At 59.6% G+C, this 16,147-nt stretch overlaps 1 protein-coding gene across 1 annotated transcript in view; it reads left to right on the forward strand.

The window, feature by feature from the left end:
• The window catches only part of PNKP (polynucleotide kinase 3'-phosphatase), a 19,681-nt gene continuing 3,534 nt past the window's right edge, over nt 1-16,147 (forward strand). The window contains exons 1-10 of the mRNA XM_030970367.1: nt 1-199; nt 2,474-2,520; nt 3,843-3,861; nt 3,953-4,221; nt 5,864-5,943; nt 7,278-7,335; nt 8,467-8,574; nt 10,179-10,250; nt 13,647-13,695; nt 14,160-14,230. Of these exons, the coding sequence (XP_030826227.1) occupies nt 82-199; nt 2,474-2,520; nt 3,843-3,861; nt 3,953-4,221; nt 5,864-5,943; nt 7,278-7,335; nt 8,467-8,574; nt 10,179-10,250; nt 13,647-13,695; nt 14,160-14,230 (891 nt within the window). The 5' untranslated portion in view covers nt 1-81. The remainder of the gene's footprint in view (nt 200-2,473; nt 2,521-3,842; nt 3,862-3,952; nt 4,222-5,863; nt 5,944-7,277; nt 7,336-8,466; nt 8,575-10,178; nt 10,251-13,646; nt 13,696-14,159; nt 14,231-16,147) is intronic.

Here is a 16,147-nt window from a genome sequence, read left to right on the forward strand (position 1 = left end):
GGAAGAGGCGGTGGTACCGGGCCGGGATCGCTCCGGTCCCGATCCCGGTTCCGGTTCCGGTTCTTCCCCGGTTCCGGTGCCATGCGGGCCGAGCTGCGGGGCCTGGCCGGGCCCGTGGCGCTGCCTGACGGGCAGCCCGTGCTGCTGGGCCGCGGGCCCCTCACCGGCGTCACCGACCGCAAGTGCTCCCGGCGGCAGGGTGGGTGTGGGGAGACCCCCGGGACCCCCTCAAAGTCACCCCCGGGACCCCCCCATGCCCTCGGTTATGGGCACCGGGAACCCCCAACCACCTGCGGGTCTTGGAAACCCCCCAAATGAACCCCTCAAGACCCCCAAATTCACCCCCAGGACCCTCAAACTCATCCCCCAAATTCACCCCCAGGACCCCCAAACATTCACCCCCAGGACCCCCAATTCACCCCCCAAATTCACCCCCAGGACCCCCAAACATTCACCCCCAGGACCCCCAAATTCACCCCCCAAATTCACCCCCAGGACCCCCAAATTCACCCCCCAAATTCATCCTTCAGGACCCCCAAATTCACCCCCAGGACCCCCAAATTCACCCCCAGAACCCTCAAACTCATCTCCCAAATTCACCCCCAGGACCCCCAAATTCACCCCCCAAATTCATCCTTCAGGACCCCCAAATTCTCCCCACCACAGCCCCAAAATATCCCCCCCAGACCCCCAAATTCACCTCCCCAGGACCCCCAAATTTCACTCTCAGAACCCGCAAGTTTGCAACCCCCTCAGGACCCTTAAATTCACCCCCCAAAACCCCCAAATTCTCCCCTCAAGACCCCCAAATTCACCCCCCTAGACCCCTAAATTCATCCCCCAAATTCACCCCCCAGCACCCTCAAATTCACCCCCCAGGATCCCAAAATATTCCCCCGAGACCCCCCAATTTCACCCCCAGGACCCCCGAATTCACCCCCCTGGGACCTCCAAATTCACTCCCAAAAACCCCCAAATTCACCTCCCAAATTCACCCCCAGGACCCCCAAATTCATCCCCAAAATTCACCCCCAGGACCCCCAAATTCACTGCCTGGCAGCCCCAAATTGACCCCCAAAACCCCCCAAATATTCCCCCACCAGAACCCCTAAATTCACCCCACAAAACCCCCCAAATTCTCCCCCAGGACCCCCAAATTTCACCGCCTGGGACCCCCAAATATTCCCTCTCAAAACCCCCAAATTCCCCCCCAAATTTCACCCCCAGAACCTCGAAATTCACTCCCAAAACCCCCAAATTCACCCCCCAAATTCACCCCCAAATTCACCCCCCAAATTCTCCCCAAAACCCCCAAATTCACCCCCCAAATTCACTCCCAGAACCCCCAAATTCTCCCCCAGGATCCCCAAATTTCACCCCCTGGGACCCCCAAATATTCCCTCTCAGAACCCCCTAATTCCCCCCCAAATTTCACCCCCAGAACCTCCAAATTCTCCCCCAGGACCCCCAAATTTCACCCCCTGGAACCCCCAAATATTCCCTTTCAGAGCCCCCAAATTCCCCCCCCAAATTTCACCCCCAGAACCCCCAAATTCTCCCCCAGAACCCCCAAATTCACCCCCCAAATTCACCCCCCAAATTCACCCCCCAAATTCCCCCCCAAATTCACCCCCAAATTCTCCCCCAAAACCCCCAAATTCACCCCCCAAATTCTCGCCCAGGACCCCCAAATTTCACCCCCCAGGACCCCCAAATTCATCCCCAAAATTCGCCCCCTGGACCCCCCAAATTCCTCCCAGAAACCCCCAAATTTCACCCCCCAGGACCCCCAAATTCATCCCCAAAATTCGCCCCCTGGACCCCCAAATTCACTGCCTGGCAGCCCCAAATTGACCCCCAAAACCCCCCAAATATTCCCCCACCAGAACCCCTAAATTCACCCCACAAAACCCCCAAATATTCTCCCCCAGGACCCCCAAATTTCACCCCCTGGGACCCCCAAATATTCCCTCTCAGAGCCCCCAAATTCCCCCCCCAAATTTCACCCCCAGAACCTCGAAATTCTCCCCCAAAACCCCCAAATTCACCCCCCAAATTCTCCCCCAGGACCCCCAAATTCTCCCCCAAAACCCCCAAATTCTCCCCCAAAACCCCCAAATTCACCCCCCAAATTCTCCCCCAGGACCCCCAAATTCACCCCCCAAATTCTCCCCCAGGACCCCCAAATTTCACCCCCCAGGACCCCCAAATTCATCCCCAAAATTCGCCCCCTGGACCCCCAAATTCACTCCCAGAAACCCCCAAATTTCACCCCCCAGAGACCCCCAAATCCATCCCCAACATTCCCTCCCAGGGACCCCCAAATTCCCCCCAAAACGCCCAAATTTCACCCCCAGGACCCCCAAATCCCCCCCCCCCCCAAAATATTCTGGGGCCGCCTTTGTGGGTTCCCCCCCCCTCCCCGATTTTTGGGGGGCTCACGGGGGTCCCCAACTGTGCCCCCTCCCCACAGTGGAGATCGTGGCCAACTACGCCGAGGGCACGGCCCGGGTCACACAGGTGCGGGCACCTGGGGGGATTTTGGGGGGTCCTGGGGGGGTTTTGGGGGGATTTTGGGGGGTCCTGGGGGGATTTGGGGGAGTTTTGGGGGGATTTGGGGGGGATTTTGGGGGTCCTGGGGGGGTTTTGGGGGATTCTGGGGGGATCTGGGGGGATTGGGGGGGATTTGGGGGTTCCTGGGGGGGTTTTGGGGAATTTTGGGGGTTCCTGGGGGGGTTTTGGGGAATTTTGGGGGGGTTTTGGGGGTGTTGAAAGGGGTTTGGGGGGTCCTGGGGGGATTTGGGGGAGATTTGGGGGGATTTTGGAGAATTTGGGGGGTCCTGGGGGGGTTTGGGGGAATTTTGGGGGATCTGGGGGATCCTGGGGGATTTTGGGGGTCCTGGGGATTTTGGGGAATTTTGGGGGTCCTGGGGGATTTGGGGGAGTTTTGGGGGGGATTGGGGGGATTTGGGGGGTTCCTGGGGGTTTTGGGGGAATTTTGGGGGTTCCTGGGGGTTTTGGGGAATTTGGGGGGGTTTTGGGGTGTTGAAAGGGTTTGGGGGGTCCTGGGGGATTTGGGGGGAGATTTGGGGGATTTTGGAGAATTTGGGGGTCCTGGGGGATTTTGGGGGGGTTTTGGGGGTGTTGAAAGGGGTTTGGGGGGTCCTGGGGGGGATTTTTGAGAATTTGGGGGGGTCCTGGGGGGATTTGGGGGAGTTTTGGGGGGTCCTGGGGGGATTTGGGGGAGTTTTGGGGGGCATTTGGGGGGGATTTTGGGGGTCCGGGGGGGATTTTTGAGAATTTTGGGGGTCCTGGGGAGGGTTTGGGGAATTTTGAGGGGATCTGGGGGATCCTGGGGGGGATTTGGAAAATTCTGGGGGGTCCTGGGGGGATTTTGGGGAATTTTGGGGGGTCCTGGGGGGATTTGGGGGAGTTTTGGGGGGATCTGGGGGGGATTTTGGGGGTCCTGGGGGGGTTTTGGGGAATTTTGGGGGGTCCTGGGGGGGCTTAAAGGGGTTTTGGGGGCACATAAAGAGATTTTGGGGGGGTCCTGGGGGAGTTTTGGGGGGACCTGGAAGGGTTTTGGGGGATATTTATGGGATTTTTGGGGTTTTTTTGGGGGTGGGAGTGGATTTTAACCTTTTAACCCTTTCCTGCCCAGCTCGGAGTGAACCCCAGCTCGGTGGGGTTGGATTTTTTGGGGGATTTAGGGAATTTTGGGGATGATTTTTTGGGGGGGAATGATGGGATTTTGGGGTGGGGTTTTGGAGATATTTATGGGATTTTGGGTTTTTTTTTTGGGATGGGAGTGGATGTTAACCCTTTAACCCTTTCCTGCCCAGCTCGGGGTGAACCCCAGCTGTGTGGGGTTGGATTTTTGGGGGATTTAGGGAATTTTGGGTTTTTTTTTGGGGTGGGGGAGATGTTAACCCTTTAACCCTTTCCTGCCCAGCTCGGGGTGAACCCCAGCTCGGTGGGGGGGTCCGTGCTGGGCCGGGGGGGCCGCGGGACCCTCGCCCCCGGTCAGGCCCTGCTGCTGGTGAACGGCCGGTACCCCCTGGTGCTGCACTTCCTGGGGTCCCCCCACCCCAAAAAACGCCCCCCGAGCCCCCCCCAGGACCCCCGAGCCACAGAGCCCCCCCCAGCCCCTCCCGGGGGCGGTGGCAGAAAATGGGACCCCTCCTCACCTTCACCCCCTCGGGGGTCCTGCACAGCACCAAGGTACCGGGGTTTGGGGAGGGGGAATTTGGGGAGGGGGATTTTGGGGATTGGGGGATTTTGGGGAAGGGGGAATTTGGGGGAAGGGGGAATTTGGGGAAGGGGGAATTTGGGGGGGGGGGGAATTTGGGGGGGGGGATTTGGGGAGGGGGGGATTTGGGGGAGGGGGGATTTTGGGGAGGGGGATTTTGGGGAGGGGGAATTTGGGGAAGGGGGAATTGGGGAGGGGGGAATTTGGGGGGGGATTTTTGGGGAGGGGGGATTTGGGGGGGGGGGGATTTTGGGGAAGGGGAATTTGGGGGAAGGGGATTTGGGGAAGGGGGATTTTGGGGATTTTGGAGAGGGGGATTTTGGGGATTTGGGGAGTGGGGATTTTGGGGATTTGGGGGGGGGGGATTTTGGGGATTTGGGGGAGGGGTGGATTTGGGGGGACGGGGATTTGGGGAGGGGGATTTTATGGATTTGGGGAGGGGGGATTTTGGGGATTGGGGGAGGGGGATTTAGAGAGGGGGATTTTGGGGAGGGGGGAATTTGGGGAGGGGGATTTGGGGGATTTTCGGAAGGGGGGATTTTGGGGGGGGGGATTTTTGGGGGGGGGATTTTGGGGGATTTTGGGGGATTTTGGGGATTTTGGGGGGGGGGATTTTGGCGGGGGGGGGATTTTTGGGGATTTTGGGGGGAGGGGGGGATTTTGGGGGAGGGGGGAATTTGGGGGGAGGGGGATTTTTGGGGATTATGGGGATTTTGGGGAGGGGATTTTGGCGGGAGGGGGGGGAATTTGGGGATTTTGGAGAGGGGGGAATTTGGGGGGGAGGGGGATTTTGGAGAGGGGGAATTTGGGGAGGGGGATTTGGGGGATTTTCGGGAAGGGGGATTTTGGGGGGGGGGGGATTTTGGGGAGGGGGATTTTGGGGGGAGGGGAATTGGGGAGGGGGAATTTTGGAGAGGGGGATTTGGGGGATTATGGAGATTTTGGGGAGGGGATTTTGTGGAGGGGGGATTTTGGGGGGGATTTTGGGGAGGGGGGAATTTGGGGGAGGGGGGATTTTGGAGAGGGGATTTTGGGGGATTTTGGGGGGGGGGGGGAATTTGGGGGAGGGGGATTTGGGGAGGGGGATTTTATGGATTTGGGGAGGGGGATTTTGGGGGGGAATTTTGGAGAGGGGGATTTTGGGGGGGGGGGGATTTGGGGAGGAGGATTTTGGGGAGGGGGATTTTGGGGGAGGGGGATTTTGGGGAGGGGGGAATTTGGGGAGGGGGATTTTGGGGGATTTGGGGGAGTGGGGGATTTTGGGGATTTGGGGAGGAGGATTTTGGGGGGGGGGATTTTGGGGAGGGGGGGATTTTGGGGAGGGGGGAATTTGGGGAGGGGGATTTGGGGGATTTTCGGGAAGGGGGGATTTTGGCGGGAGGGGGGGATTTTGGGGATTTGGGGAGGGGGATTTGGGGAGGGGGATTTTGGCAGGAGGGGGGAATTTGGGGATTTTGGGGAGGGGGGAATTTGGGGGAGGGGGTTTTTGGAGAGGGGGATTTTGGGGATTATGGGGAAGGGGGGATTTTGGGGGGAGAGAGAATTTGGGGAGGGGGGATTTGAGGGTCCCAGGGGGGTCCCTGAGCCCCTCCATGTTTTGGGGACCCCCCCCAGATCGCAGGGTTTGACCTGGACGGGACCCTCATCACCACCCGCTCGGGGAAGGTGTTCCCCACCAGCCCCGATGACTGGAGGTGAGGAGGGGGCGTTTTTGGGGGATCTGGGGGTGTTTTTGGGGGTCTGGGGGGCGTTTTGGGGGGTCTTGGGGGCGTTTTTGGGGGTCTGGGGGCGTTTTGGGAGTTTGGGGGGATTTTGGGGGCGTTTTGGGGGTCTGGGGGGCCTTTGGGGGATCTGGGGGTGTTTGGGGGTCTGGGGCGTTTGGGGGTCTGGGGGCGTTTTGGGGATCTGGGGGGTTTTGGGGGTCTGGGGCTTTTGGGGGTCTGGGGGCGTTTTGGGGGATCTGGGGGGTGTTTTTGGGGGTCTGGGGGGCGTTTTGGGGGGTCTGGGGGCGTTTTGGGGATCTGGGGGTGTTTTTGGGGTCTGGGGGCTTTTGGGGGTCCGGGGGCCGCTTTTGGGGGGTCTGGGGGCGTTTTGGGGGTTTGGGGGATTTTGGGGGCGTTTTTGGGGGTCTGGGGGCGTTTTTGGGGGTCTGGGGGGGTTTTGGGGGTCTGGGGGCGTTTCTGGGGGTTTGGGGGGTTTTGGGGGGCGTTTTGGGGGTCTGGGGGGCGTTTTGGGGGTCTTGGGGGGTGTTTTGGGGGTCTGGGGGCTTTTTGGGGGTCTGGGGGGCATTTTGGGGGGTCTGGGGGGCGTTTTGGGGGTCTGAGGGGCGTTTTGGGGGTCTGGGGGCGTTTTTGGGGGATCTGGGGGTGTTTTGGGGGTCTGGGGGGGTTTTTGGGGGTCTGGGGGCGTTTTGGGGGGTCTGGGGGCGTTTTGGGGGTTTGGGGGATTTTGGGGGGTTTTTGGGGGGTCTGGGGGCGTTTTTGGGGGTCTGGGGGCGTTTGGGGGGGTCTGGGGGCGGTTTTGGGGGTTTGGGGGGGTTTGGGGGGTGTTTTTGGGGGTCTGGGGGGCCGTTTTGGGGGGTCTGGGGGCGTTTTGGGGGTTTGGGGGATTTTGGGGGCGTTTTTGGGGGTTGGGGGGGTTTGGGGGTCTGGGGGCGTTTTGGGGGTCTGGGGGGGTTTTGGGGGTTTGGGGGGAGTTGTGGGGGGTCCGGGGGGTGTTTTGGGGGTTCTGGGGGCATTTTTGGGGGGTCTGGGGGGCGTTTTTGGGGGTCTGGGGGCGTTTTTGGGGGGTCTGGGGGCGTTTTGGGGGTCTGGGGGCGTTTTGGGGGTCTGGGGGTGTTTTTGGGGGTCTGGGGGGCGTTTTTGGGGGGTCTGGGGGCGTTTTTGGGGGTTTGGGGTGTTTTAGGGGTGTTTTTGGGGGGTCTGGGGGCGTTTTTGGGGGGTCTGGGGGCGTTTTTGGGGGGTTTTGGGGGTTGGTTTTGGGGTCCCCCGCTCAGTTTTTTATTTTGTTTTTTTCCTTCCTCTCAAAGGATTTTGTACCCCGAGATCCCCCAGAAGCTGAAGCAGCTGCAGAACGAGGGGTTCAAGGTGAGACCCCTCCCCAAAATTCAACCTCGGGACCACAAATCACTTGAGGTCCCACAAACCCTTTAAGCCCCCTCCCCAAAATCCCGATTTGGTTCTCTCAGGGCATCTCAGGACCCCACAAGACCCCACTGAGATCCCAAATCTCCCCCAAAGCCCCCTAAATCCCCTCCAGACCCCATAAATCCCCCCCATAGCCCCCCAAATTCCCCCAAACCCTTTAGTGGCTCCTCCAAACCCCCTAAAATCCTCCCCAGACCCCCTAAATCTGCACCCTAACCCCCTAAACCCCCCCAGACCCACTAAATACTCCCCAGACCCCCAAAATCTGCCCGAAACCCCCTAAATCTGCCCCAAAATCTCCCCCAGACCCCCTAAATCTTTCCCCAGACCCCCTAAATCCAACCAGACCCCCAAAATCTGCCCCAAAATCCCCCCAGACCCCCAAAATCTGCCCCTAACCCCCTAAAATCCCCCAGACCCCCTAAATCTTTCCCCAGACCCCCTAAATCCAACCAGACCCCCAAAATCTGCCCCAAAATCCCCCCAGACCCCCAAAATCTGCCCCTAACCCCCTAAAATCCCCCCCAGACCCCCTAAAACTCCCCCCAGACCCCCTAAATCTGCCCCAAACCCCCTAAACCCCCCAGACCCCCTCAATCTGCCCCAAAATCCCGCCAGACCCCCAAAATCTGCCCCCAAACCCCCTAAAATCCCCCCAGACCCCCAAAATCTGCCCCCAAACCCCTTAAAATCCGCTCCCAGACCCCCTAAAACCCCCCCAGACCCCCTAAATCTGCCCCAAAATCCCCCCCAGACCCCCAAATCCCCCCCAAGACCCTCTTAATCCTCTCAAGACCCCCCAAAATCCCCCCAGACCCCCTAAATCTTTCCCCAGACCCCCCAAAATCCCCCCAGACCCCCAAAATCTGCCCCCAAACCCCTTAAAATCCCCTCCCAGACCCCCTAAAACTCCCCCCAGACCCCCTAAATCTGCCCCAACCCCCCAAAATCTGCCCCCTAACCCCTAAAATCCCCCAGACCCCCTAAATCTGCCCCCAACCCCCAAAATCTTCCCCCAAACCCCCTAAAAGCCCCCCCAGCCCCCCCAGCCCCCTGTTGTGTGCCCCCCAGCTCGTGGTGTTCACCAACCAGCTCGGCATCTCGCGGGGCCGCCTGCGCCCCGAGCTCTTCCAGGCCAAGGTGGAGGCGGTGGCGGAGAAACTCGGGGTGGCCCTGCAGGTCTGGGGGACCCCAAACCCCACCCTGGGACCCCAAAACCCACCCTGGGACCCCAAAATCCCTCTGGGACCCCAAATTCCCCCTGGGACCCCAAAACCCACCCTGGGACCCCTAAACTCACCCTGGGACCCCAAAACCCACCCTGGGACCCCAAAACTCACCCTGGGACCCCCAAAATCCATCCTGGGACCTCAAAATCCCTCTGGGACACCCCAAACCCACCCTGGGACACCCAAAATCCACCCTGGGACACCCCAAACCCACCCTGGGACCCCAAAACCCGTCGTGGGACCCCTAAACTCACCCTGGGACCCCCAAATTCCCCCTGGGACCCCAAAACCCACCGTGGGACCCCAAATTCCCTCTGGGACCCCAAAACCCACCCTGGGACCCCAAAACCCACCCTGGGACACCCCAAACTCACCCTGGGACACCCCAAACCCACCCTGGGACACCCCAAACTCACCCTGGGACCCCCAAAATCCACCCTGGGACCCCCAAATTCCCCCTGGGACCCCAAAACCCGCCGTGGGACCCCAAATTCCCCCTGGGACCCCTAAACTCACCCTGGGATCCCAAACTCACTCTGGGACACCCCAAAATCCATCCTGGGACCCCAAAATCCCTCTGGGACACCCCAAACCCACCCTGGGACACCCAAACCCACCCTGGGACCCCAAACCCACCCTGGGACCCCTAAACCACCCTGGCACCCCCAAAATCCACCCTGGGACCCCAAAATTCCTCTGGGACACCCCAAACCCACCCTGGGATACCCAAAATCCACCCTGGGACCCCCAAACCCACCCTGGGACCCCCAAAATCCACCCTGGGACCCCCAAAATCCACCCTGGGACCCCCAAAACTCACCCTGGAACCCCTAAACCACCCTGGGACCCCCAAAACCCACCCTGGGACACCCCAAATTCCCCCTGGGACCCCCAAAATCCATCCTGGGACCCCTAAACCCACCCTGGCGCCCCTAAACTCACCCTAGGACCCCAAAACTCACCCTGGGACCCCAAAACCACCCTGGGACCCCCAAAATCCACCCTGGGACACCCCAAATTCCCCCTGGGACCCCAAAACCCGCCGTGGGACCCCTAAACTCACCCTGGGACACCCCAAACCCACCCTGGGACACCCAAACCCACCCTGGGACCCCAAAATCTCTCTGGGACACCCCAAACCCACCCTGGCACCCCAAAACCCACCCTGGAACCCCCAAACCCACCCTGGGACACCTCAAATTCCCCCTGGGACCCCCAAAATCCACCCTGGGACCCCAAATTCCCCCTGGGACCCCCAAAACCCACCCTGGCACCCCCCAAACCCACCCTGGGACACCCCAAACCCACCCTGGGACCCCCAAAATCCACCCTGGGACCCCAAAACTCACCCTGGCACCCCCAAACCCACCCTGGGACCCCCAAAATCCACCCTGGCACCCCCAAACCCACCCTGGGACACCCCAAATTCCCCCTGGGACACCCAAAATCCACCCTGGGACACCCCAAACCCCTCCTGGGACACCCCAAAATTCGGGGATCCCCCTTCGAGGGTCCCCTGAGGTGTTTGACCCCCCCCAACCCCCCTCAATTCAGGTGTTGGTGGCCACGGGGCCGGGGATTTACAGGAAACCGGTGCTGGGCATGTGGGAGCACCTGTGTGAGCAGGTGGGACTGGGAGGGACTGGGAGGGGATTGGGATATACTGGGATATACTGGGAGGGAACTGGGAGGGAACTGGGAGGGGATTGGGATATACTGGAAGGGGACTGGATAGACTGGGATATACTGGGATATACTGGGAGGGACTGGGAGGGGATTGGGAGGGACTGGGAGGGACTGGGAGGGGATTGGGATATACTGGGATATACTGGGAGGGAACTGAGAGGGACTGGGAGGGACTGGGAGGGGATTGGGATATACGGGGATATACTGGGAGGGAACTGGGAGGGACTGGGAGGGGATTGGGATATACTGGAAGGGGACTGGGACAGACTGGGATATACTGTGAGGGCCTGGCTGGGAGGGGATTGGGATATACTGGAAGGGGACTGGATAGACTGGGATATACTGGGATATACTGGGAGGGAACTGGGAGGGACTGGGAGGGGATTGGGAGGGACTGGGAGGGACTGGGAGGGGATTGGGATATACTGGGAGGGAACTGGGAGGGACTGGGAGGGACTGGGAGGGGATTGGGAGGGAACTGGAGGGAACAGGGAGGGACTGGGGGGACTGGGAGGGGATTGGGATATGCTGGGATATACTGGGAGGGGATTGGGAGGGGATTGTGATATACTGGGGTATGCTGGGATATACTGGGAGGGGATTGGGATATGCTGGGATATACTGGGAGGCAGTTGGGAGGGGATTGGGATATACTGGGGTATGCTGGGATATACTGGGAGGGGATTGGGATATACTGGGAGGGACTGGAGGGGACTGGGAGGGGATTGGGATATACTGGGAGGGAACTGGGAGGGACTGGGAGGAACTGGGGGGCACTGGGAGGTACTGGGAACTGACGGGGGGGCACTGGGAGGGTGCTGGAGGGGACTGGGATATACTGGGAGGGGACTGGGAGGGGCTGGGGGGCACTGGGAGGCACTGGGAATTAAGGGGGAGGGTGCTGAGAGGTACTGGGAGCTGTAGGGTGGGGGTCAGAGGGCTCACTGGTGTCACTGGTGTGAACTGGTGTGAACTGGTGTCACTGGTGTGAACTGGTGTCACTGGTGTCACCGGTGTCACTGGTGTCACTGGTGTGAACTGGTGTGAACTGGTGTGAATTGGTGTCACTGGTGTGCACTGGTGTCACTGGTGTGCACTGGTGTGAACTGGTGTCACTGGTGTCACCGGTGTCACCGGTGTGCACTGGTGTCACTGGTGTCACTGGTGTGCACTGGTGTCACTGGTGTCACTGGTGTGAACTGGTGTGAACTGGTGTCACTGGTGTGCACTGGTGTCACTGGTGTCACTGGTGTCACTGGTGTCACTGCTGTCACTGGTGTCACTGGTGTGCACTGGTGTCACCGGTGTCACTGGTGTCACTGGTGTCACTGGTGTGCACTGCTGTGAAGTGGTGTCACTGGTGTCACTGGTGTGAACTGGTGTGAACTGGTGTCACTGGTGTCACCGGTGTCACTGGTGTCACTGGTGTGAACTGGTGTGCACTGGTGTCACTGGTGTCACCGGTGTCACTGGTGTCACTGGTGTGAACTGGTGTGAACTGGTGTGCACTGGTGTCACCGGTGTCACTGGTGTGAACTGGTGTGCACTGGTGTCACTGGTGTCACTGGTGTGAACTGGTGTGCACTGGTGTCACTGCTGTCACTGCTGTCACTGGTGTCACTGGTGTGCACTGGTGTCACTGGTGTCACTGGTGTGCACTGGTGTGCACTGGTGTCACTGGTGTCACCGGTGTCACCGGTGTCACTGGTGTGCACTGGTGTCACTGCTGTCACTGGTGTCACTGGTGTGCACTGGTGTGCACTGGTGTGAACTGGTGTCACTGGTGTCACTGGTGTCACTGGTGTCACTGGTGTCACCGGTGTCACTGGTGTGCACTGGTGTCACTGGTGTCACTGGTGTGAACTGGTGTGAACTGGTGTGCACTGATGTGCACTGGTGTGAACTGGTGTCACTGGTGTCACTGGTGTCACTGGTGTGCACTGGTGTGAACTGGTGTCACTGGTGTCACTGGTGTGACTGGTGTCACTGGTGTCACTGGTGTGCACTGGTGTGCACTGGTGTCACTGGTGTCACTGGTGTGCACTGGTGTGAACTGGTGTCACTGGTGTCACCGGTGTCACTGGTGTCACTGGTGTGCACTGGTGTGACTGGTGTCACTGGTGTCACTGGTGTGCACTGGTGTCACTGGTGTCACTGGTGTCACTGGTGTGCACTGGTGTGAACTGGTGTCACTGGTGTCACCGGTGTCACTGGTGTCACTGGTGTGCACTGGTGTGAACTGGTGTCACTGGTGTCACTGGTGTCACCGGTGTCACTGGTGTCACCGGTGTCACTGGTGTCACTGGTGTGCACTGGTGTGAACTGGTGTCACTGGTGTCACTGGTGTCACCGGTGTCACTGCTGTCACTGGTGTCACTGGTGTCACTGGTGTGAACTGGTGTCACTGGTGTCACCGGTGTCACTGGTGTCACTGGTGTCACTGGTGTCACTGGTGTCACCGGTGTCACTGCTGTCACTGCTGTCAGTGGTGTCACTGGTGTCACTGGTGTGAACTGGTGTCACTGGTGTGCACCGGTGTCACTGGTGTCACTGGTGTCACCGGTGTCACTGGTGTCACTGGTGTCACTGGTGTCACTGGTGTGCACTGGTGTCACTGCTGTCACTGGTGTCACTGGTGTGAACTGGTGTCAGTGGTGTCACTGGTGTCACTGGTGTCACCGGTGCGACTGGTGTGACTGGTGTCACCGGTGTGACCGGTGTGCACCGGTGTCACTGGTGTGCACTGGTGTCACTGGTGTCACCGGTGTCACTGGTGTGCACTGGTGTGCACTGGTGTGAACCGGTGTCACTGCTGTCACTGGTGTCACTGGTGTCACTGGTGTCACTGGTGTCACTGCTGTCACTGGTGTCACTGGTGTGCACTGGTGTCACTGGTGTGCACTGGTGTCACTGGTGTCACCGGTGTCACTGGTGTGCACTGGTGTGCACTGGTGTGAACTGGTGTGAACTGGTGTCACCGGTGTCACTGGTGTCACTGGTGTGCACTGGTGTGCACTGGTGTCACTGGTGTCACTGGTGTCACTGGTGTGCACTGGTGTCACTGGTGTGAACTGGTGTCACTGCTGTCACTGGTGTGCACTGGTGTCACTGGTGTCACTGGTGTCACCGGTGTCACCGGTGTCACTGGTGTCACTGCTGTCACTGGTGTCACTGGTGTGCACTGGTGTGCACTGGTGTCACTGGTGTCACTGGTGTCACTGGTGTCACCGGTGTCACCGGTGTCACCGGTGTCACTGGTGTCACTGGTGTCACTGGTGTCACTGGTGTGCACTGGTGTCACTGGTGTCACCGGTGTCACCGGTTTGGGTCCCGCAGGCCAACGGGGACGTTGCGGTGTCGGTGCCCGAGAGCTTCTACGTGGGGGGTGAGAAAATGGGGGGAATTTGGGGAATTTTGGGGACGTTTTAGGGGTCCTGGGGGAATTATGGGGGTCCTGGGGGAATTTGGGGAAGTTTCGGGGAATTTTGGGGAAGTTTTAGGGGTCCTGGGCGAATTTGGGGGAATTTTTGGGGCTCCTGGAGGAATCTTGGAGAAGTTTTGGGGGTCCTGGGGGAATTTTGGGGGCCATGGGGTAATTCTGGGGAAGTTTTGGGGGAATCTTGGGGAATTCTGGGGAAGTTTTGGGGGTTCTGCGAGAATTTTGGGGATGTTTTGAGGGTCCTGGGGGAATTCGGGGGAAGTTTTGGGGGTCCTGGGGGAATTTTGGGGACGTTTTAAGGGTCCTGGGGGAATTTGGGGGAAGTTTTGGGGGTCCTGGGGGAGTTTTGGGGGTCCTGGGTGCATCTGTGGGGCGCTGGGAGGGGGTCCCAGCTCTCGTTTGCCCCCCAGACGCTGCCGGACGCCCCCCGAACTGGGCCCCGGGGAGGAAGAAGAAGGATTTCTCCTGCAGCGACCGATTGGTGGGACCCCAAAACCCCCTGGGACCCCAAAACCCCCTGGGACCCCAAAAAACCCCCTGGGACCCCAAAAAACCCCCTGGGACCCCAAAACTGCCCGGGGACCCCCCAAAACCCCTGGGGATCCTCCTGACACCCCCAAAGCCCTGAGAGCTCCACCCTGAAACCCCTCCCAGTGCCCCCCCAGTTCCCCCAGTTGACCCCAGTTGATCCCAGTTCTCCCAGTTGATCCCAGTGTTCCCAGTTAACCCCCCCAGTGTTCCCAGTTCTCCCAGTTGATCCCAGTGTTCCCAGTTCCCCCAGTTCACCCCCCAGTATTCCCAGTTCCCCCAGTTGACCCCAGTTGATCCCAGTTCTCCCAGATGATCCCAGTGTTCCCAGTTCCCCCAGTTCACCCCCCAGTATTCCCAGTTCTCCCAGTTGACCCCAGTTGATCCCAGTTCTCCCAGTTGATCCCAGTGTTCCCAGTTCCCCCAGTTCACCCCCCAGTATTCCCAGTTCTCCCAGTTGACCCCAGTTGATCCCAGTTCTCCCAGTTGATCCCAGTGTTCCCAGTTCCCCCAGTTCACCCCCCAGTTCCCCCAGTGTTCCCAGTTCCCCCAATTGATCCCAGTGTTCCCAGTTAACCCCCCCAGTGTTCCCAGTTCTCCCAGTTGATCCCAGTTCACTCTCCCAGTTCTCCCCGTTAATCCCAGTGTTCCCAGTTCACCCCCCAGTGTTCCCAGTTCCCCCAGTTCACCCCCCAGTGTCCCCCCTGTTCCCCCAGTTAATCTCAGTATTCCCAGTTCCCCCAGTGTCCCCAGTTCTCCCAGTTGTTCCCAGTGTTCCCAGTGTTCCCAGTGTCCCCAGTTCCCCCAGTTAATCCCAGTGTTCCCAGTTCACCCCCAGTGTTCCCAGTTCACCCCCAGTGTTCCCAGTTAATCCCAGTGTTCCCAGTTCCACGAGTTGATCCCAGTGTTCCCAGTTCCCCCAGTGTTCCCAGTTCACCCTCCAGTGTTCCCAGTTCCCCCAGTTCACCCCCAGTGTTCCCAGTTCACCCCGCAGTGTTCCCAGTTCCCCCCCCAGTGTTCCCAGTTCCACGAGTTGATCCCAGTGTTCCCAGTTCCCCCAGTGTTCCCAGTTCCCCCAGTTCACCCCCGCAGTGTTCCCAGTTCACCCCCAGTGTTCCCAGTTCACCCCCAGTGTTCCCAGTTCCCCCAGTTCACCCCCCAGTGTTCCCAGTTAATCCCAGTGTTCCCAGTTCCACGAGTTGATCCCAGTGTTCCCAGTTTCCCCAGTGTTCCCAGTTCCCCCAGTTCACCCCCAGTGTTCCCAGTTCCCCCAGTTGATCCCAGTGTTCCCAGTTCCCCCAGTGTTCCCAGTTCACCCTCCAGTGTTCCCAGTTCCCCCAGTTCACCCCCCAGTGTTCCCAGTTCACCCCCAGTGTTCCCAGTTCACCCCGCAGTGTTCCCAGTTGATCCCAGTGTTCCCAGTTCCCCCAGTATTCCCAGTTCACCCCCAGTGTTCCCAGTTCACCCCCAGTGTTCCCAGGTCCCCCAGTTCACCCCCCAGTGTTCCCAGTTAATCCCAGTGTTCCCAGTTCCCCCAGTTGATCCCAGTGTTCCCAGTTCCACCAGTATTCCCAGTTTCCCCAGTGTTCCCAGTTCCGTCAGTTCACCCCCAGTGTTCCCAGTTCCCCCAGTTGATCCCAGTGTTCCCAGTTCCCCCAGTATTCCCAGTTCACCCCCCAGTGTTCCCAGTTCACCCCCCAGTGTTCCCAGTTCCCCCAGTTTCCCCAGTGTTCCCAGTTCCCCCAGTTGATCCCAGTGTTCCCAGTTTCCCCAGTATTCCCAGTTCACCCCCCAGTGTTCCCAGTTCCCCCAGTTGATCCCAGTGTTCCCAGTTCCCCCAGTATTCCCAGTTCACCCCCCAGTGTTCCCA

Source organism: Camarhynchus parvulus, unplaced genomic scaffold (genome assembly GCF_901933205.1).
Source record: "Camarhynchus parvulus unplaced genomic scaffold, STF_HiC, whole genome shotgun sequence".
NCBI classification, from domain to species: domain Eukaryota; kingdom Metazoa; phylum Chordata; class Aves; order Passeriformes; family Thraupidae; genus Camarhynchus; species Camarhynchus parvulus.